At 31.3% G+C, this 23485-nt stretch overlaps 3 protein-coding genes across 3 annotated transcripts; all 3 read right to left on the reverse strand.

The window, feature by feature from the left end:
* Window positions 1-3167: 3167 nt before the first annotated feature.
* LOC113849727 (protein EXORDIUM-like) lies at window positions 3168-4396 on the reverse strand. The gene is made up of 2 exons (XM_027479844.1): window positions 4361-4396; window positions 3168-4323 (listed from the first exon to the last, which is right to left on the reverse strand). Exon 2 carries the CDS (start codon window positions 4318-4320, stop codon window positions 3370-3372), a length of 951 nt encoding a protein of 316 aa, XP_027335645.1. The 5' UTR covers window positions 4321-4323; window positions 4361-4396; the 3' UTR covers window positions 3168-3369.
* Window positions 4397-11617: 7221 nt separating this feature from the next.
* Window positions 11618-13161, reverse strand: LOC113852760 (7-deoxyloganetin glucosyltransferase-like). Its single transcript, XM_027483128.1, has 2 exons — window positions 12648-13161; window positions 11618-12552 (listed from the first exon to the last, which is right to left on the reverse strand). Exons 1-2 carry the CDS (start codon window positions 13159-13161, stop codon window positions 11618-11620), a joined length of 1449 nt encoding a protein of 482 aa, XP_027338929.1.
* Window positions 13162-18136: 4975 nt separating this feature from the next.
* LOC113852994 (RNA-binding protein 38-like) lies at window positions 18137-22376 on the reverse strand. Its single transcript, XM_027483424.1, has 6 exons — window positions 21740-22376; window positions 21489-21612; window positions 21268-21388; window positions 19520-19556; window positions 19139-19397; window positions 18137-18295 (listed from the first exon to the last, which is right to left on the reverse strand). The coding sequence occupies exons 1-6, from the start codon at window positions 21986-21988 to the stop codon at window positions 18210-18212; spliced, it is 876 nt and encodes a 291-aa protein (XP_027339225.1). The 5' UTR covers window positions 21989-22376; the 3' UTR covers window positions 18137-18209.
* Between the last annotated feature and the right edge of the window lie 1109 nt (window positions 22377-23485).

Consider the following 23485-nt stretch of genomic DNA (forward strand, 5'->3'; position numbering starts at 1 on the left):
TTTACGTATAAACATTTAACAAGAATTTAAAATTTAGCGACTGTACATATAAATTATATAACATTAAAAATAAAATTTTAAAAATAATACAAAATTATACAACAATGAAACAAAATATAATGTATAAGATTGTTCAAAAATACTACATGAATAGATATAAAAATAATTTTATACGATCATGAAGATCTAGGAGTTCCTTCTAAACGTGTTAATTACTTAAACATCAAGATATTCTGCAATGATATTATTACTGGAGAGAATTTTAGCCATTGAAATATTTAATTTTTTATTTAAAAATATTAAATATAATAATGAATGGTAGAGATTAACATTGGATTAGAAACCTCACTGATTCAGATCCGGTACTTAACTATTTGATTCTCATTAAAAATTTGTTAATTTTAGTATGAAAAAAATATTTTTAATTAATTGTACAATGTATATATTTATATAAATATATTACATTTTAAATTGAAATTATGTTATAAAATAGAAATTTCCGTTCTATCCAATGTGATATAATTCATGACAGAATATTAGTATTATATTATATAATTTCTAATCTAATACGATATAATAAAACAAAGTATAATTTAAAAATTCAGTAGTTCTTAAGTTACCAAGTTTTTTTCAATCAGATCTCATGTCATCGTGCGAACTAAATATGCCATGAAAGGAAAGCAATAAAAAAATGGCCAAAAGAAGAAGAGTTATCTTCAAGCTCCAATGGAACTATGGAACTAAAAAACTGAAGTGGAACGATAATAAACGAACACCTCTACGTACTCGACAAGAAAATAGTAGTAATGGCTGAGAAAAGATAAATGCATGTGATGCGCCTAACAGAGGCAGGGCCAACATGAGAAATGAAGGCATGTTTGGGAGAACATTCTTTTTTCGTTAATTGATAATTTTTGCAGAAAGCTGGATGTGGGACAACCCCGTGAAAGATCTTTGTTCTTTTGCAGGGTTTAGTAGCGGATGATTTTAAATGCTTTGCTGGATGGTGTGCAATTATTCACAATTGCAAATGACATTTTTCTATATCGTGTCTGCAACATGTATTATTTATGGAATATTGACAAATAGAGTAGTTATCATGGTAGTGTTCCATTATTATTCATGATCATGGTTTTTAACTAAATGTAAGAATTAAGAAAGCTTTTTTCTTCTTATATATATAAAAAAAGTTCCATGGGGATCAACTTTAGCTAAAGATTGAGATATGTTAACTACTTTGAACTCGGTGATTACTAGCTACTCATAGCATTGAGCTTTGCCTTCGCATTTGATTTATGTCAAAAGGTTTGTAGAACATGCAACGTGTTCTCTTTCTAGTTCGCATTTGCTTGAAAAATATTCGTGTCGTAATTCGTAAACGAAAATAAAAACTGTTTTATAAACGAAACTATTTTATACATCATTATGCTTTCTGAACGTGTTTTCGGTAAATAAAAAAAAGTTCCCGAAAGAGTTGAGAAATAAAAGCACTTTTATTGTTAGTGAACTCGATTCCAGATCCATAAAATCCACATGATTGATTGCAGTGAGGAATTAGGCGACAAACCACAAAGTACCTCACTACGTAACGTTTACATCTTAAACAGCTGGCATGTATATTCCGAAAAAAATAAATTAAAATGAAGTGCTCATATATGTTTTTGCTAGAATAGTACACTACGATTGGATTCCGTGATAAAAGGCTTGGACAATTCGAATAAAGCTATGGATTCAAACCTTATTACTGTTATAATACCCAAAATAAGAATGGTACATTTATGAGAAAAAAAAACATGGGTTAAAAAATTAAGGTTGTTAGGGAAGGAAGAAGTAGAAAAGGCAAAATTTATATTTTGAATATATTTAATATTTATATATTAACATAAATTTAATATATTAATAATATATTTATTATTATAAATAATATATAATTCTTTTAATTTAAAATTAAAAAAATATGATGTTCCCTTCTTTCTTCTCTCAAATATACCCTAAAATTACAATAGAAATGCGCGTTTGTTACCTATAAGAAAGTATTTAGAAGAAATTGAAAAATGTCGTATGTCATATTTGCAACCTGCCTACCAATTTCTGTTGCTTTTCAAAATCGCGAGTCAGCCTCTTCTTTTGTTAGCTAGGCATATTACTAGAGCAGTCAAATTATTCAGTCTTTCTCGTTATTATTATTAAACTAATATTTTTTAAGATTTTTATAATTTTTAATAAATTTTAACAAATAATTAATAATAGATAAAATTTTACTTTTATATTTTACATTTTCTTTTATGTTAAAAGAGTCATTCATTTAAGTGGTATGTTCCGCATTCAGTTAAAGTTCTGTTTTTTCTTTCTTTTGTCCCCACAAAGGACAGAGTATTATTAGTAACTTGTTGAGAACACTTGGTACCATGGGAATATCGCTTCTTTTGTTGAGACAACATAAAAGAGGAGACATCAGACAAGATCACGCTTGTGAACAAAAATTAAAATTGGCTTATTTAATTAATTGAGTTAAAATTAGTTTATTTAAAAATACAAATTTGATATATTTAATATATAATTTTTTATTAATATACATTTAGTAGACATGTTACATGATAAAAATTAAGTTATTAACATGTCTTTAAATTAATTTTATGTATTTAAAGATAGAAAATTTTAATCACGTTTATATAAATGACAATTAATATTCTAAAAACATTAATTAAAAGTGTCCTTTAATCCATACGACAGAAAAGGAAAATATTAACAGCACAAATGTATATATTAACTTGCACGTTTTCAATGTGAAACGAAATGTGATGATTAACTCGGTAAATTAAAATGAACTTACACTCATTTGTTTAATTTAAGTATATATATAAAAAAGATCGAACATTTATCGAGTCAAACTCCATTAAATCAAGTAAAACACAGGTTTTAGTTGGTTCAAGCCGGTTCGAGCAAGTTGTGTTAAGGGCAATCCAGGATGAGGTTTCGTAAAGAACAGATTTGTCTTAAACTTACAAAACTTAGTTATATGATAATTTCAGAAATAATAATAATATTATAGTACTTTGAATACTAGATTAAGCTGTGCTGAAATTAATTTATCATACTACTCTCATTATAAACAATAATAAACACAATGAGCTATGCTATCGGAAATGTAAAGTTGTTTTAGATCGAGAGTTATATTTAAAAGCAAACCCAAGTACATTTGCTATATATGTAATATGTGATTCATCAGCATAATGAGAAGATATAATAAACAAATAAATGAATTTATCCTACATGATGCTTATTTGTACAGCCTACTAATCCCGTGTTCGTGGTTTTTAGTCTAGCAGTGGGTACGCAGTAACACAATAACGATCGGCATCAAAAGCCTCAAACAGGAGTTGAGCAAGACAATGTAGAAGGATCATACAAGGCAGGAACAAGGTACTTCCTGCCATTAGCACCATTCACATTGTAGCTAGCACCAGTAGTAGAGTCCACCAGCAAGTTACCAGCATAACCAGGGTAAGCACCTTTACCATAAACTCCAGGGCATGCCGATGCAGCTTCTAGTGGAGCCTCAGCGGGACCCTGGAAGTAGCCATTTCCAAAGGGGTTGGTGGCAGTTCCGGCCAATAGGCTTGCCAAGTTAATAACCATTCCATCAAGCCCCACATCATTGTTGGGAGCGATCAACGGTGGGTTCTGAGGCCCATAGATTGGCTGGTGGAATGGCCAGGCGCATTGACCTGGGCATTGGGTCTCAGAATTACCAACCCAAATGTAAGCGAACTTGTAGTTCTTGCCCTTCACGTGACCCACCGAAGAAGACCCGTGAGTCCCACATCGGCTCATACAGAAACCTTCCACCGCCACGTCAGCGGATGTTAGTACAACGTTGATGGAGTTTCTCTGCCCTCCTTTGGATGCCAACTGGACAAGTTGCTTGCTGGTTAGCGACTTTCCCAGCGAGTAGTTCTCGTCCAGAATTTGATTACCCAATGAAAGGTAAAGAGGAGCAGCCTTCTTGGAGCCCAGGTGGTAGTATTTCTCGGTGGTTTTCCACCACGTGGCAACGGAGGGTTGGTTGCTGTGAACCGTTGGGGATGACAGTGAGGTAATGAAATCGGAGATTATGGCCTTTTGAGATGGTTTGAACTGACCGTACCAGATGAGGTTGACGGAGATTTTGCCAAATAGCAAAGGACCGTTGTGGTAATGGAGTAGCTGAGACTGGTCCTTTACCAGTTCACTCAGCTTCCTAGCAGCGAAAGAAAGATGAAAGACAGAAATAAGAAGGAAGATTTTGAGAATGCATTGACAGGAAACAAGAGGAGCCATTTTTTGAATGAAGCAGACCGAAGCTGAGAATGGTAACGGCCTTTTGTTTTAGAAATGGATGGAATAGCTGAGATAGCTGTGGATTTGGTGATGTGGATGAGGGAAATGGGAAGAGAGTTATATATAGGTCCCAGGTAGGAGATATTTTAATTAATTAAAAATGTGTTTTAACTGTGATTGTGGGGGGTGGAACTTGCCCAGAAAGAGACAGAGATTAAAGAGTGACTTTTGTGCGTGGGAAGTGGTTAGCCCCTCTGGCATTTACGAGCCACGGCTTGCCCAGTAAGTAAGCTAAGAGGGACCCCCCAATAAGAACCGCTTTCATTATAACCCATCCGAAACTACAAGAGTGCGTTCCACGCGCAGGAGTAGAATGTTTACTGTTTACTGTGTTGTTGGGGCGTGAGAAGCAAGCCATTAGGACGCGGTGTGATAGCATTTAAAAAAAAGGTGTGTTACAGGGAAGGCAGAAGAAGAAAGTGTATCCTTTGTGGAAATAAGTGAAGGCGTTGTTTTGTGGGGGTGGCTACGTGACAAAAGCATTACAGCTTAGGCCAGTTATATTATTTGAAAGTCAAAATTGACCCGAGAAATGGATAAGGGCAACCAGGTGGCATGAGGAGAGTGGGAGGGCAAAATGGGAAGAAGAGTGGTGAAATTATGGAGAGAGACGTTGAGATGAGAGATGAGATGACAGGCTGGATTTTATGGGGAAGCGGGAATGGATCCAACTGGCACTCACTCAATGGCACCTTATGAATGCCTTTGGAGGTATCCGAGGAAGCACGTGATGTAACGCCACGCCGCCCCCTCATTTCATATGATATACGCGCCAGGCACGTGACCGCATCAACGGATACTTTAGTCCACCTGGACTACACATTGTTATCCACCTCACCATAAGCATCAGGGGTATTCAAGGTACACACCGGATCCCATTTGTTTATCCCACTTTAAATTTAGACATTTTTTTTTTATTTATATTAAAATGTCACTTCGTTCAAATTTAATAATACATTAAATGAAATTTCGTTCACTCAATTTGTAAATATAATATCATTCTCTAACTTATGGTTAAATTATCAAATTAAACTTTACAGGTTTTATTTTAAAATAAATGGTATAACTATAATATATTTAACATATAAGTTATTTTATTTTTAAAATTTATCAAGCTTTTTAAAAATTTTGATTCGTAAAAAATAATTTCAAATAATAAGACAAAGCGGATTGTGTTCACAAACAACTGGCTCTGGACTTACCCCTACTTAAAATGGTAACTAACATTGTTTTATCGGTAAAGTGACACTGACTAAAACACTTAAACGCACGTAAAATTACAATAATTTTAAATATTATTTATATAGGTAATTGGTATATGTTATTTTTTAGTACTTGATTATGAATGGATACTACTTTGTATTTATTGCAAGATGGTATAGGAACAAAACGTCTCTTATAATTTCCCATTTTTATTGATTATGACCTAACCAATTATTTCCAACATTAATAGCTGTAGAAAATAAAAAAATATTTTGATGCACAAAATAAAATATATTTTACTTTTTAGGTTCATGAATGTGAAAAAATTATAGGAGAATCTTGCCTTTTTCACTAATAATTGAGCCCCTATACGCATAATTCATTTGTTTTCTATAATGTATTTTGAGTTTTGGATCTTTAAATAAAAAATAAATTTAATCCATCAAATATTAGTTTATAATTTTATCTTTTAATTTTTGGGTTTTTTTAAGAAGCTTTTATTTTAAAAACTGAATAATGAGATATTATAACATAGTTTTTATGTTATATTTTAATTAGAAATTTTTTATCTAACTAAATTTTAAACAATTATTGTTTTTTAATTTAACACACTAACCTGCTTAAATAAATACCTACGTTGTAATACTAATACTATTACGCAGGTGACAAAAAATTATCATTATGACATTATGTATGTTATTGTTATTATTTTTATTATCAGTATTATAATTGTAATTTTTTAATATAACATTTTGAAGTTATATTTTTATTTTATTTAAAAACTTAAATTCATTAAATTGCATGTACTAATAAAAAATAAACAAAGTAAAATTATTAATTTATAAAAATAACCATAAAAAAATTATCTAGAGATTTAATTGTTGATATTTTTATCTCAAACTCAATTTTCTTTTATTAAAAACAGCTATAATCTTGAAAACGAATGTTGATTTAAATTACATAAAATAAAAATCATCATTTTAAGAGAAAATAAAAATACTTAATTTGAGAATCATACAAATAAAATTTAAGAGTTGTGTTGCTGATATTTTTAAGACATTAGTTAAGAAATTAAATATAATAATTTTTAATAAAATTATATCATATTACGTTTAAAATTATAAAATATAAATTTATTATATTTTTAACAAATGTTTTTAATTTCCTAAGAAACGCAAAATTTATTATAAACAAGTGAAATCATGAATATTTATACCACCAGTCACGTAATAAAACCCACAGGCCACAGAGCAAACCTTTTTAACCCACTAGCTGAAAAAGCATGGTACCTCATTTGCCTCGGTATTAGTTTTTTTGCAAGCCATTGTCAAAGCTATTGGGTAACCAATAAATTCTTGGTGTTAATTTAAGAGGTTTCGTGTATTTTTTTATGATTTTCTTAATTTGCGTCTTAAATATATATAATACAAATTTTCACATAATATTTTTTTAATAAAAAGAGTAATATATATATATATATATTAATAATATTAAATATTATATTTTTAATAAAATTATCCTCTTTTAACTTCTTATTATATATTCTTAAATATATATTAAAAATATTTTTTTATTTAATGACTACAAATTTATGAGCACAAAAAAGGTTTAAAATTATTTATTTATGTGACTCTGTTAAATTAAAATTATGATTACCATTTAAGTGTTTAACTGACAAAACTGAATGATAACAAATAATTATTTGTTTTAATAAATTAAAAAATAAAATTTAATAAAAATTAGAAAGTATACTTTCAAATACAAAAATATTGATATATTTATTTTTATTTTAAAATATTTTTAAATATTACGTGTTAGCTAAAATATGAATTTGTTACATATTTGAAACATAATAATATTGAGTTATAATTTTGTTAATTAATTCATAAGAATTAAATTTTAATTTACTTAATTTATTAAATATGGTGAAGATAGAGATAGTGAGTTAGGAACAAGTATTATAGAGGCAGCTGGTAACTATACTGAAATCAAAATCCTACACTGCCTGGATTCAAGAAATTCACCATATTTTTTGTTAAAAAATAAATAAAAAATTAAATTAAATTTTATAATTCACCATAGTTACCAGCTGCCTCTTGGCCATACCAACGGCTAAAGTGCATCTGATTAAAATGATCATAATATTTAACAACAGTGCCTTGTCCTTTCAGTTTACAGGTGGGTCAGATACATCTCACCTCCCAAGTTGCACTGGGTAGATAAACTGTGTCCATATTATTATTATATAACTTTGCTATTCATAGTCCAACATCACGAGAACAAAACTATACTATAATTATAAACCTTAATCATAATGCTTGATTCAGGAGGCAAAGCTATGTGTGCTACTTTTAAGAGAGTTTTGTGTATAATACAAAAAAATATTTGCTGTGTGTCCCCTTACAATGGCCTAAATTCCCGATAGTCGTAAAGAAAACCCCGATGCTTGTGATGGTGCATTCACCTCTGGACAATAGACATAGCTTGGCCTGATCTAAATTTGCAGACACAGACTTGACTCTTGACGAATATAATATAAGGTCCCACGAATGTAACCCTACATTAGTTCAAATTAATAATTCACTGGCCAAACATTGCACCATACGTCTTAAATATTTATTAAGGAACTGCTGGTTCTGACTAAATTACATGCATATCCAATTATCCGTGTATATATATACATATTGGATTCTATCTGTCCGTGATGCAGAGAAATGGTAGCTGTAACTAAAGATATTAATCATTAATGGAGTCAATTGGTCTTGAATGCTCGTATTCTCCCTTTGAATGTTTGGTGGAATTGATTAGAGTTTTTATTTGAGGGCGGTAGATGAGTGGGGATGCTGTTACCTTAACCAATAAAGTTCGGTGTGTGCCCATGTTTACAAGTTGGATCCCCATAAAGCCAACACATATATCTCTACCTTTGCCTTTAGTCCAATCAGATGCAATACTAAGCAATTTCTTAGGAACTAATAACGATGAGAGGTTAAATATATTAAAAAAAAGGAAAAATAGGGAAATAATTGATGTTTCGATAAGTTAAAATAAAAAGTTATAAATTTTTTATTTGTTTAAACATGAACAAAATCAAAATAATTAAATTATATTAAAATATTTATAACAAAACTATATTTTATTATTATACTTTTAACTAAAATTTGTTTTTATTTTTTAAAAATCTTAGATTATTTTAATATTTTAAAAAATACTAAAAAATTTCTCCCATAGGTTCTCTCCTCTCCTCCCTCTTTTTTTTTTCTCTTCTTTCAAAATATTCAAGTAAATTATGTTTCTCTCTTCTTTTCTATTTCCTTTTTTCTTCTTCTTTTTTAATGTATAATTCAAATGAAAAAAGATTTAGCACATGTTTGATTTTCTTTATAAAAATAATTTGTTTATTTTTAAAAATAAAATAAAGTATAAATTTTTATTAAATTATATTTAAAAAAAGAAAATGATTTTTAAAAAAGAAATCAAATATGTTCTTAGTATTTATGATGCACTTATTGATTATTTTTATAAAATTAGTCATACTGGTATTAATTTTTTAAAAAAGATATATTAAATTTTTAATTATTTATTTGAGAGGGAGTTTTTTCGCTGTCTGGTTATACTTGCCTTTGGACATTGTTTATATCTTCAAAATCAGAAACTCAGAGGTGCTGGGTCCTATATAGTTTCGGCTTAAACGGACCAAGCACCGAGCCTGTCTGTGAAACGCTGATAAGAAGACATAATACAAAGGGACCGGGATTCTCTCCTGTTTTGACGCGAACTGGACGGAAGTTAAGCAAAATTTTATATTTTTGCTTAAGTAAAATTTTCTACTTAAACAAAAATATAGAATCAACGTGATAATACGTCCAGTTAAGAGAGAGAATCCGAATCTAATACAAAGAGAATATTTTTAGCCACAGAAAGAAATCTTTTGTTTATGTCGGAATTAACAGAAATATTTTTAGCCTCTTTTAATTATTTATTTAATTTTATTCTTAAAATATCCTTTTAAAATTTTGTAAACTTTCAATCTAGAAAATTTATTTATTTTTTCCATAATTTAAGTTCAATAACTATAAAATTAACTTTTTAGAATTTTATAATTTCAATTCCAGAATTATATATTTCTGAAATATTGACACGCCGTTAGGGTTTCGGAATTCGTCCTCTTGTATATTTTTCAACCTTCCTTTTTATATTTCTCTCAACAAAATAGAAGAAATTTACATTGCCTTGCATTTAGAAGGTTTTATTGTCCTCTTCGAACACTGATTGCATAGAGGTCATCCCTTCATGTACACATGCAAATGCCCACTCATTTCCTTTATTTAACTTATGTTTAAATAAAGGAAAATGCTGGGGACCCAAAAAAAAAAAAAGGAAAATGCTGATGAATATACTTAAAATACTGATTAAAAATTTATTAGAAAGTGTAATGCTACAATACTCTCTTATGTTTTTTAATATATTTTTAACGTAATTTTAATACTTTTTTCATCAAATTTTTAATCAATTCCTGTAAAAGACTTGTTAACAAAATCTTTATATAAAAATGATCAATTACCCGGGGGGGGGGGGGGGGGGGTTTCTTTCAAAACATTCATTCCACGGGTTCCTTAAAAATTTGATGAAATTTACCATAATATGTTCATCAAAATTAATTTGTTAATCAAAATTTTTCATCAAATTTTTAATCAATTCCTGTAAAAGACATATTAAGGGTCAACGCGGTCTCCAACCATGTAATTGAATAACACAGTGTAATTTTATGGGGGAAAAAAAAATTAGAAAATGATGTGTGTTGGTGTGACTGTTATTTTTTCTTTCACTTCAACTTCATTCATTTTTTTACATAAGAGTATTTCTTTTTTTACCTATTTGTCATTTTTAAGTTTATTTCGTTCATTTTTTAAAATAAATTTTATGCCAAAATGTTAAGATTATCCATCGCTAAGGTTTATGTTATGTATACACCATGTTAACATAATTTTCACAGTAAATAAATTGTTAGAATTTAACAAAGATTAATAAGAGAGATTAAAATAATAATAATTTAATATTTTTTTTTTTATAATTTTAAGAACTAAGTTCATGGATAGTTAGATTAATTTTGGGGACCAAATTTATGTATTAAAAAAAAAACATTCCTTGATCGAGATTACACTACGTGATGGAAATCGCATATACATCATCGAAATATAAAGAGATGGAGGAAACATTTCTTTAGCATAAATATGTTTAAACTTAAAAAAAAAAATTATCTCCATTGCAAATAAGAAGACGATGCCTTTTGTGAAAAAAGTAAAAGAAAAGATACTTCTTTCATGTATAGTATATATCTTTAATTATTTACAAAATTTACTGTGAAGTCATTTTTGCTAGATCAATAGATGAAAGAGAATCGAGACACAAATATCAAAATAAAGTCCAAGTACAAAATTGAAATCACAACTTGATGCAAATTTTATCATTTTCTCGTTAGTCTATCTTGTGCTTCTAAATTTTACGTGTCAATTTCAATCCATAAACCTTATTGTTGCCACTCTTGAATAAAATATTGTCATCGACTTTCCTTGTTATGTCATAGATCAAGCTACATACTTAGACAAATAGATATTAAATCAAGGTAGTGACAATCTATCTCACTTGTTAAATTAAATATTACAAAAAATCTTCATATATACATTTCTAATCAGGACTTTGATACACAATCTTGGCGGGACTAGACCTTTCACGTCTTCAATTAATGAAATCGTCAATGCCTTCACAAGGAAAAATTAGTAAATAAATCGAGAATTATATATATATATGTATGATCACATAATTGTTAGGAACTCCCTGACTATGGAAATGTTTCTCCTCAACAAAGGACTTGGATTTATTTTGCGTCCAAGAAGTAAAAAATAAGCAAAATTTTTAAAAGGAAAAAAAAAAAAAAACTTGTAACGTCACAAATATTAATTAGCTCGCTGACATATTTGAAAGGAGAGATACTGCAAATGGAATCCAAGCTCCTTATTGGTCCAACTTGATTTCAAGTTCTTCTCAAAAGAACTTGACGAACCATGTTATCATAATTCAGAAATGAAGACCCAGTTTTGTTAATAGCAGCATCTGCTGCCAGTTTCTTCCATTCCAAGGCTTTCTTGGTCAACTCTTTCCCTTTCTGCCCCTCCATCAATTCCCTCACAAGGCTCTCAACTCTATCCCTCTTTACATCACCATCTATCTGCAACCCAACCCCCCATTCCTTACAACAGAATCTACAATTAGTTGGTTGCTCAGCAAAGAAAGGCCAGCATATCATTGGCACTCCATTACACAAACTTTCAATGGTTGAGTTCCAACCACTGTGTGTCAAGAACCCTCCAATTGCAGGGTGAGCTAGTACTTCCTCCTGAGGACACCAACCTGACATAAGACCTCTATTCTTTGTCTCAGACACAAACTCATGAGGAAGAAGTGCGTTTTCACTAACCACAAGATCTGGTCTAATGATCCATAAAAAGGTTTTGCCACTGTTGGCGAGTCCCCATGCAAACTCAACCAATTGCTCACTTGTCATTACTGTGATGCTCCCAAAGTTCACGTAAACCACAGAGTTGGGTTTATTGGTGTTAAGCCATTCCAAACACCCTCGATCTTCCTTCCAAAGGTTCGATCCAATTGTGTTCAAGTCCTCGTCCGTGACATGATTCAAGAGTAAATTTAAGGGACCAATGGGGTACACAGGAGGCAAAATTGACGAAAATGCGTCCAGAACATCACGCTCTAATGCTTCAAATGTATTCAAAATGATTGCAGAAGCATGCTTAGCTCTCCCGCACTCTTCCTGCAAAACCTGCAGCATAATGTCATCTGGGTCTGTGGTTCTCATGAAGCTGGGGAAATCTCTCAACAAAATTTCTTTGATGCCAGGTACCCAATCTATGGCAGTCTCCAAATACCCATTTGTTATATAACTCGAGTCTACATGCAAAAGGCAATTGTAACGTAATAAATTAAAGTCATCTGAACATTTTCAATTACATTTTCCTAAAACTATAGAAATTAACATATAGTACCTTTGAAGGGTGTGAGGCCCATTTTGACGAGTTTACTATAGTGAAGGTAACACATGAGGCCACAAGCACTTACAGTCCAAAAAAGGACCTCTGCGATGCCTAGATCTTTGGCAGCCTCTAAGGTGAAGCTCATGGCACCATCAGAAACTATGCAAGTAACAGGAGGAACATCTGTGGCATTGTTGAGTTCTGAAAGAAGGCTTTTAAAGGGTGTTAAGCAAGTTTTTCTGAGGGAATCACACAAGGTAGGTGTATCCTGTGTGGCATCAACATCAGACTCTGGTAGACCGTCAGGGATGGTTTCAAAGCGAAAGGAAGGGAAGCCTTTGAGGGAATCTGGACCACGGGATTTAAGAAGACGTTTATGGTTAAATTCTGTGTTAACGAAAGTGATGTGAAACCCGCTGAAATTGAGAAGTTTTGCTAGTTTGAGCATTGGAGTTATGTGGCCTTGAGCTGGGTATGGCATACAAACTGCATGAGGCTTCTTCTTTGCGATGCTCAAGGAATTCATTTTCTGTTGACCTGCTTGTGTTTGGTCAAATTTGTAATTCAAAGAGGAAGTGATTGTGGTAGCTTAATTGCTGCGAAGGAAGAATTAAACTGGGTGTACTTTCTGTTCTCTTGTGTAATAGTTTCTTGATGGAGTTAAAAACAGTTTATGTAACTTATACAAACATCAAATATATAGCTTATCGGCAAGAGAATATGATATAATTTTAAAAAAAAAATCGTAAAAAAGGGAGGAGCAGGGAACTACTCTACTAGTGGCTAGTGTCGTGGGGTAGTGTCCATTTATATTTATCTTGCTGATGAAAAGTCAAATAAATCATCTAAAGTCAAATGTCAAATATAATTTATAGCAAAGTAAGAGGTGCAATTCATTGCACGTCAAGTGCTGAGTACTACTTTGCTGCATGATAAAAAAAACTAGTTTGAATAAGGTGACATTTGGTTCTTACGTTTGTTTTGTGTGAATGCAGACAAAGACAGTTAATTTTTGGACGGCTTTGTATTTTTATGCGAACGGATGCCCTGCTTACATCTCGTACATGGAAAGGGATGTCATTAAACGAGCTGTATGTTTCGGTCCAAGTTGGCTGCTATTTTGAAAACCAAGTTTCCATGATTACGATATATATTAATCATACAATTCTGATTTTTTTTTTTCATATTATTTGTTTTCGATCACTTCATTTATTTCTCTTTACTATGTATCTATCTCTTCTTCCAAACGGGGCATATCGACGGATTAGTTTTTATTAACCATTTTATATAATTTTACAAACCATTTAAGATTGACCTCCTTATGAATAAATTATTTGCATGCCTACTTCAACTATCTTTTTGATACATAGGGCCTGCTGTTGACTACATCTCTCAATCTCAAGCTCTCAACCAGTAAGAACTGTATGTATGTGTTTTAATTGAATAGATTAAATTAATAGCGTGCGATATGTTTATTAAAAGTTGGTATGAAATGAAGATGAATAATTCTAAATTTTATAATCTTTTATTTTTATAAATTCTCTCAATTATTGAATGAAGAAAATATTAAATAATTTTTTATATTTTTAACTATATATATATATATATATATCTTTGTATTTAATACTTATTTTGTAAAATAAAAAATTATCAAAAAGATAAATAAGAAAATATAACAATGTTGAATGAAAAATATGCAGCACTATGCGTTTCCCTGGGGAGGGGGGGGGGGCGCATTTAATATTGTTGGCGGCCATAGACTTAACTACATTTTTATTTTTGTTTTTTATACATATCAGTAATATGTCAACCTTTTTCAAAGTTCTCCATCCAGTACCATAATTTGCTCTCCTTTTTTTTCCACAACTTGTTCATTGATTCATTTCATATGCAATCTGTTGTCTCTTCGTGTCAAAAAATTCTTAATAAGCCCAAAATCTTCTTTTTCCTAACTCGATAGCATCGAAGGATTCAAATTTGCTGCAAACAGACCATTAGAGGTTGACAGCGAAGATTAGGGGCACATTTGTGAACAAGTAGTCATTTTGGATTATGGATATGTTAGTGGACTCTTAAGTTAACGATTTTACGTTATTTGTATTAATTATGTATTATTATTTTTAAATAAAATCATGAAGTGAACGATTAAGAAAAGATAACAATAAATTAATAGTTCAATTTAAAACGGCAGGGCAAAAAATTTAACAAAATTATTATAATCAAATTTCATGATTTTTTTTAATTGAAAGGAGTTCTTCGTTTTAGCATGCACCTGTGACAAGAGTGAGCCATAATTGTCCTCGTGAATATGACCTTCTACTACATGTTTCTCACATTTGGCAAAATTTATAGTCCTTGTTGTAAAGTATAGAAGTGCATAAGAACATCCGGTAAGAAGTTCTCGTGCTTATTGGTTATTCACTCAGTATATCATTTAAAGATTGTTTTCGATTTCGTTTTCTAAGTTTCTTCTATACAACTTATTCTTAAATTTTCTCCTTTTCTAATTAAATTTTTTTAATCGAAACAAAACATGGCAGAATAAAAGTGTTTCTCAGCGTTAGAAGAAAAGTCCTGTGTTCTTTGAAAAATGCAAACCGTTGTATGTTGCGAAGCTACATTGTTTACGCTGTTTAAATTAGCACATTGCCATCATATTTGGACCATGTGTAATTGCGTATTATGACTTGTTATGAGCATCACATTATGGAGCAATCAGATATAGTCAAACTAATCCCACTAGAAAAACCAAATTCTATGTTTATATACCTATTAAATAAACATTTTTGGAACCTAGATCAATCTACTACTCCGTATCTACTTAATCCGGAAATTTCAACGTATAGCCAAATCATACATCAACAACAAAAGTTATTAATGAAAAATTTCATTACATATCTCACTAACTAAGATTCTATAACTCATTCTGCAAGTGCTCATTGTATACATGAGTTTATCACCGATATGTTTAACTTGGCACAGCAAGGCCCTTGGTGGTACAACCAGATTATCATCAATTTAAGGAGGTGATTGCAATAATTGATTTTAAAAAATTCTGTGGCTGAAATTCATGACCTATGTAACTTATGTAACTTGTAGAATAGGTGATTTGATTAATTTATAAAACTTCAACTTTTGGCCCCAAATTGGTTTCGTTTGGGAAATCGATTGTTTGTTCTCTGTTTCCTTTGCGGTCAAGATAATAACAAAACATTAATTTGTTAAATTTCTTACCATAATATGCTATGTGAACTATCCAAGAATGGGGGAATGGTTACAATTGAATTTTTAATGCTTTGAAAGAAATATTCAATTACCATAATATGCTATTTGAACAAATTTGACGAAAATTAATAGGTGATTAAAATATTTGGATAATTTCAAGAACACAAATTCTTTGTTATAATTTTAGATATTAGAAATTTTGTTTTATAAAATAGAGATTAATTTGATGAGTGCTTATAATTTCAGAAATTAAAATATAATTTTTTATAGTTTAAGGAATTTAAAATTTATTTTCACAATTCAAAACAAAATTGACATGTGCTTATTATTTAAAAAATTAAATTGATTAATTTCTTATAATTTTTAAACACCTTTTTTTTCATAATTTTTTCAAGAAAATCATAACTTCACCAATAGTTATATTAAGTTAACTTGGTACGTCCATAAAATGGGGGAGAAAATGTCTGTCGTGCCTGAATATTTTACTATATTGTTAATGCAATATTCTCAATTTCTAAAATTACTTAAAAGCACGATGGCATTTGAAAACGTGTAACGTGTTTGCGCAACAACTCAATAATTATGGCAGCAGACGAGGAAGATTTTCTGAGAAGGTTGAATTGGGCTTCGTTATTTTGAATATAATATATATATATATGATATTTTCAGAAAAATTAAATGTTATTAAGTTAAAAAATCGTCAGTGATATAATTAAAAATTTAAAAATAAATAATAAAAAGTTATGCAATCTAAAAGATCGTGAGTGATATTTTTTTAAAAAAAATATTAAGAAATTGTAAAAAATCAAAACTCATTAATAATAATTTATTAAAAAATAATAAAATTTTGTTAAAATATAAAAAATTGTAGTTATAAGTCAAAATTTTTCAAAATTTCATAATTTCTCTTAAAACATTATATTTTAATAATTTTTTAATATAAAAAAACTCTAAATTTGAGGCATGTAATTGTTTATTTGTTACAATTTGTAAATACTGATGTCTCAGTTGAGTACCCAGATTCATATTGAATATTTTTCTTGGGTCAACTCTAATGGAATGAATAAAAATAAAAACGAACTACAGCTGAAGGTTGTCCACTGTCTTAGCATTTTACACTGTACCCAGTGAGAAAAAGTTATTTTCTGTCAACAGGCTTTGGCCCAATGAGTTTTGTTTGGTGTCTATGGATATGGGCTGCTGAACTCTCAAGTCCATAGTATCGCGGAAAAGTCGGAGGGACGTTTTGACTAAAAAAATAAAATAAAAAAAAACCTGTTAGAGGGACGTTACATTTTGCACAAAAACCTTTTAATTGTAATTTTTCAAATGTGTTTGATAATTTTTAGAATCTAAATTTTAAAATCTTTCAAATAACTTCTAAAAATTAACTTCTGAAAGTGATCTACTGTCTTTTGAAAATTAGTTGCAAATTATTTTTGAAAATTCAAATTTGAAATAATTATATGCCTCCTAGAAACTAAATTTCAAATTTTATTTTTAAAATTTAATTGAAAAAATATTAAATTCACTTTTAAAAAATAAATCTCATAAATCATAGTTAAAGGAAAAAGGTTATGCAAATAGTAAAAGATGGGGCGGGGGGTGCAAATAAAAATAATAATGCCCCATTTACATGGTGGCCTATAGTGTAAAGCCTGCGACATCCTATGAATAATTCCAGCATGCTTGAAGCATTTTGTTAGGTGGTGAACCATCTTGTGGAGTCCAACTATAATATGTTATTTAAAATATAAATAAATAATAATTATTAAATGATAAATTTATAAATATTTAAATTGCAGAAATTTTATGCATGTCACCTTCAAGATGCTTATCACATAATATAATAATTAGATTGTTAATATCTAATAAAACCTTGATAGAAATGTTAACTTCTACACTGTTAAATCACAACCGTGCAATGTATTTAACAAATCATATGGATTGAATAATTCGTTTCATTATTGATCAATCTTTATTTTTAAATATTGGTTGAAGAAATATTGACTAATCGATAAACACATTGACTAAACATTGTAATGCAACTTGTTATGATGATTTGGCTGGATAATTGAAATATAATTAGTAAACATAGTTCGAAGTGAAAATGTCTAAAGAAAAGGAAAGGAGAATGAAGATAATATGAATGAAGTCGATTAGTCCATATTTTGAATGCCATAGCTCTGGAAAACACCGGTAATCAGTTGAACTTCACCCTTATTTCCTAAAGCTAAAGCTAGGGGGCCTAAAAAAAATTAAGATATAATGTGGAAAAAAGATGAATAATTAATGTGATGAAATTTAACTTGCGATTAACAGTTGAAACTTAGCAGGTATATGTATTTATTAATTCTTCCCTTGGGTATTTGAACTTTCTGAAGTTACAACTACCCCGGCTGCTGTTTCAGAGGTACGCTGCTGACTCTGTGAATCTGATCAAGACCAACCATATAATAAGCAATAATTAAAGTTGTGCTAAACACAGAGGAAGCATTTCAATAATCAGGTTGATCAAAATATGTAAAACCAACTGCAAATGAAATATGAACTAACCCATCATATTTTTTTCGTTTCAATTGTATGATTTTCAAAAATTCTGTCAAATACAAAAATTAGAAGTTGATCTAGCATAATATGTACTCACAAAGGGGAACGAATTAAAACTATGTTGCTGTGAATTGTGATGGCCGCATTTATATAAAATTAAAAATTACAGCACTGGTAGTATGTGTCTAGCATGCAATGTGGGCCACAATGCAAGAACATTTGACTGCTTTGAAGAATTAACCACCACCTTTAGTTTTCCTACTGAAACCACATGTATCCACTGTTATTTTACACGGGATGACCCTTTCCCTCTGTCATGACTTTCCACATTGACCCATTATACATCACACCATTCATGGCACAACCGAGACAGCTCATTCACATGGCCTTGGGGTTACCCATGTGGACCCCCATGGCCATATATTGCAGCCAAATCGTAATATATATAGTGTGTCAGTAATTGCATATATAATTCATAAACCTTTGTGTGTGCATCTCTCTCCCTTACTAGGGCACTATCTCGGGTGGGTGGGTGAAATACACATACGATTTTTTTAAAGTATATAATAAAAATTAATACATGTACATTTATTAAAAATAATAAAATAGAGTTTAATGTCTCAATAATATTAAATGTTATAATTTTTAATTTTTAGCATATACTTTGCATATAACAAACATTGATGAAAAGTAAATTAAATACAAGAATAGTAGCGAAAGGTATATACCATTTGGGGAAGGAAAGAGTTGGCTTATTGGTGATTGTTGGGGTGGACGAAATCCAGAGAAAGAGATTTCCATGGGTGTAGGGTAGTATACATAGGATGGTCCAGGTGATAGTCGATTTGCTTGTGGTGAAGAAAATGTGTTTCTTGGTGCTTGTACAGAATAACCATAGTAATATGGTGAGCCCATGGTGGAAGATGATGTTCCATAGAGTTGTTGATAGTATTGTGGTTGCTGAATCTGTGGGTTGTACAACGTGGCCTGTGCTCATACAATCATTAACTAATGTTAACCAACTGTTCTCCATTATTACTACCTAATTTGAGATCATTAATATTAACATGTTGCTAATTAGTGTGTGTGAGAGAGAAAGAGACGCTTACTTGGGGGTATCCATAATCAGGAGTGTAGGTTGTATAGCTGCAAGAGTAATGTTTAAAGGAATTTAATTAGTGAGAGCAAACATGAAAGGAAATATGTAAATTGCATTAGTGCATTTCTTCCTTTCAGAATAAGCAATGATTCAAAATGGCATGCTATTGACATTATGGACCAGTGAACTTAATATATTTGTAATGTTTTTTCCAGTAACTCCAGCAAGAGGAGTGTACATTAATACCAGTAATGTCCTATGTCGTGGGCTCCCTCTTTAATCAATGTATAGTGAGAGGGAGAGAGAGATTAATATTTTTGTGACTACATTGTGGTCTGGTACGTATAGCTCCTAAGAAGGCTAAGATTGAATTTATCATAACTCGAGTGATTGCTTTCTTTTTGTAGGTCGAACATTCTATGAATAGCCTTGTTGTCCCATAAACAGAAAGGGAAGGAATGTAAAAAAACAAAAGAAGTAAAAAGTAAAAAAGATTAGCATATAATACAACCCGATAACATATCTTTGGAAAGAAGAAGACACAAAAATATTTATAGGAGGACCTGTCCTTATTTATGTGAGTTTTATTAATTTTACTTTTTATTTTTTTCATAACATGACATTGTCACATGTAGGAACAAATCAAAGGAGAATGCAAATGGTGATATATTATATGGATACTATGCATGCACACATAATCAAGACTATGTAAACTGAGAGTAAACCTATAAGCTACTCGGAGATGAAGCCTTTCAAATAAATATGTAAATAATCAAAATTTAATCAAAGTTACTGTGTAACTCATCAAATCAAATAACTCTTCAGAATCATCTTATTTTATTATTCGTTTTGATAAAGTCAATCCTTACATTTAAAAATAGTAAATTTTTATTATAAATAAATATTTATTAGACTCAACATAAAGTGTCTTATTATAATTATCTTTTGCATTAGTGTAAAGAATGCAGCTAATTAATGCATTTCTATACTTTTTTGAATATTAATTATCCATGCCTCGTTTGTATCTGAAGCTAAATTTTACATTTTACATATATACTATATAGAGCCCTTGGGAGTACATGCTGGTGTGAAAATGACCCAGTGGTTCAGAACATGCAAAAGGTACCGGGAGCTGTGGGATTTTTTCTTGTACAAGATCATAAATCAAATTAATTGATTCAGGACCACTCAGACATTAATACGCGTATATGTACTACCAGGGATCACATATCTCTTGATCTGTAACTGTTATCACCAGCATTTCTACTGTTACCATAGTTGCATATACATCAAGAATACTATATATATGAAATCATCCCAAGCTTTATTTATCTTATGGTATTTACAAATTTACAGAAAGAATCAAACAAAAATTAAATACAATTTATTCAGTTTATCAATATATATCAAACAATAATAAAAAAGTGAGGTAAATATTTAGGTAATTTAAATCAAATGCATTTGATTAAGCATAATATGGGAATGAGTTGAGATTAAGGAAATTAGAAGGAGCAATGGTGAAGATTGTGTGCATGGCAGAGAAACCTTTTTCCTTTTGTACTTTTATTACAATATGATATTTAAGCTGACACTGATACCTACTATAACTGGTGAGGAGCAGTCAAGCATCATGTACGCAGACAGTAAGATGTGCGTCTACATGCACTTGCACATTAATATCATGGACCAGTTCGTTTGACTAAGCGTGATGTGAATTATTAATGGCACCAGTAAATGAACAAAGCTAACTCAACTCACCCATATGGTGGGTACAGAACAGGAGGTGGTGGTGGCAGTGATGGTGGTCCTGCTCCCGGAACACCACTGTACGACCCCCCAGCCTGTGCTGTTCCTCCTCCACCTTGAACTATATTCCTTCCTGCACCAACAAAACCCTTGTCACTCAAATTATTCTAACCAACTTAACATGTGTGATAATATTTGGACAATAGAAGGTATATTAATGTATGTAAATTAACCTCGGGGTGGCGATGGTCGAGTCCTTCCTAGAGAAGCAATATTACAATTTGCTCTTCTTCCATCTATTACTGGGTTTGGATCAGCACATGCCTTTCTTGCTGATTCCTGATCGCAGAATGTTACCTGATGTTTGAAGAAAATGTAACATTTATATAATAAGGAGGAAATAATATGAAAAAATTTGGAGTTAGTTGTATAATACAAAAGTTGGTATTGAATTTGAAGGTATAAATATGAAAGTGAAACATACGAATCCGTAGCCTTTGGATTTTCCTGTGTTCTTGTCAGTGATTATGACAGCTTCAAGAATGTCTCCGAACTGTTGGAAATATTTGCGCATTTCTTCGGTGGGAGTTTCCCAGGCTAGTCCTCCAACAAACAATTTGGTGAATGTGGTGTCTCCGAACTGTGATCGATAATGTGGGTGGTGATGAGGCATGGCATCCAAAGAAGAAATGGGTGTCCTCGTTTGTGCATGAAGACTTGCTGTCTCACTCATTTAAGCTCTCTCTTCTCTTTTCCTCTGCCAAAATCCCATCAAAATCTTCTGCTTTGTACTATATATGTGTGTTAGTGTGCCTACTACACCCCCCACTATTCAGCCTCTCTTTTTTCGCAGCAGAGGAATCATTGAATTTGAAGAGGTGGGTATGGTTTATGATGATGTATTATGGTTATTATTTGATAGTTGTTTGGAACAGAGGAGTTGGAATGGTTGATTACAACAAAAATATATATGAAAGGAAAATAAATTTATTTATTAAAGGGGAGAGAGAGAGGGATCTGACAGGTGCAAACGCTAATTTGCTGGCCAAAAGGGAAGGAAGAAAGACAATGGATTTGTGTAGTATCGTGCGACAGCTGCGTTACTATCTCACTTCAAGTCTCGAGTGTGTCCTCTCTGTCTCTACATTAATATGCTTAACTAGTCTTAATGTGCTTCTCCCTGTGTTCTTCTCCAAGGTTAGATTTTTCGCTTCGCTTTTTTAGTAACACAACCACATCATACCAAACTTCTTTTGTTTTTTCACTTTAACAAGGGTCCCTTTGTGTATAGTCCTTGTATAATTTAATTTACCCTTAAGAAAACGCCCTTTGATCATAATCTGATGGGCCAAAGCCCAAAAGTAAAGAAAGATGTAAAAATGTTGTTTAATTCGAATTTAACCTCTTCAATTGCTTGATCTGTACCAGATGTTTGGTCAATTATATTTAATTATGGTAATAAACATGTACAGCATTTATCAACTGCACCGATCCGTATTACGCACCTTTTTCCTTTTATGTTGGGACCAAAATATATCCCACATGATCCCATGTTCCTAAGCCTGAATCCGCTAGTCATAAACTACTAGCAAATCAACAGAAACGAATAAGAACGGTTATAGTTATGTTCGATAAGAAGGAAGGAAAACAGTTCTTGATTGATAAGGCAGATGGGAAATGATCATGCAAACCCATTGAGCGGCTGAGATGAAAACAAAATTATATTCTTTTATGAGTTACGTATCCATCCATCACCATCGTATCATTCCCTTGTCAATCGTGATTCGTGACAATAGCAAATTGTAATATCAACCATCAAGCTAACATGCCACATATTTTATTAATAATGGTAGACCATTATCTTGTCCATAAGCCCACGAGAAATGAGAACCACAAATCCCCCTATGCTCCTTGCACTTAATTAACAATACTTTTCGAGGAGGATTCTCCCTCAGTTATAGTTGGATCATACATGTTCGGCACTCTCATGTTGTTGTAGAGTTTGGCTTTAATGATTATGTGTTCCAAGACTTTTTGGTAGTGAGCCAGCCATGAGCACACACACACATTGACACAAATGCATAGAGAGAAAGGATGAGGCAGAAAGAGTCATAATCTAACTTGTTGCCAGCGTTAGGGACGAGGAGACAGCTATAAGGACCCTCAAATTTTATGTTAAAAAAACCTGCAATACACAATAAGTTAGTCCGTGAACTGGCAGTCCTCTCCA

This window comes from Abrus precatorius, unplaced genomic scaffold, assembly GCF_003935025.1.
Source record: "Abrus precatorius isolate BTA unplaced genomic scaffold, Abrus_2018 Scaffold10, whole genome shotgun sequence".
Lineage (NCBI taxonomy): Eukaryota > Viridiplantae > Streptophyta > Magnoliopsida > Fabales > Fabaceae > Abrus > Abrus precatorius.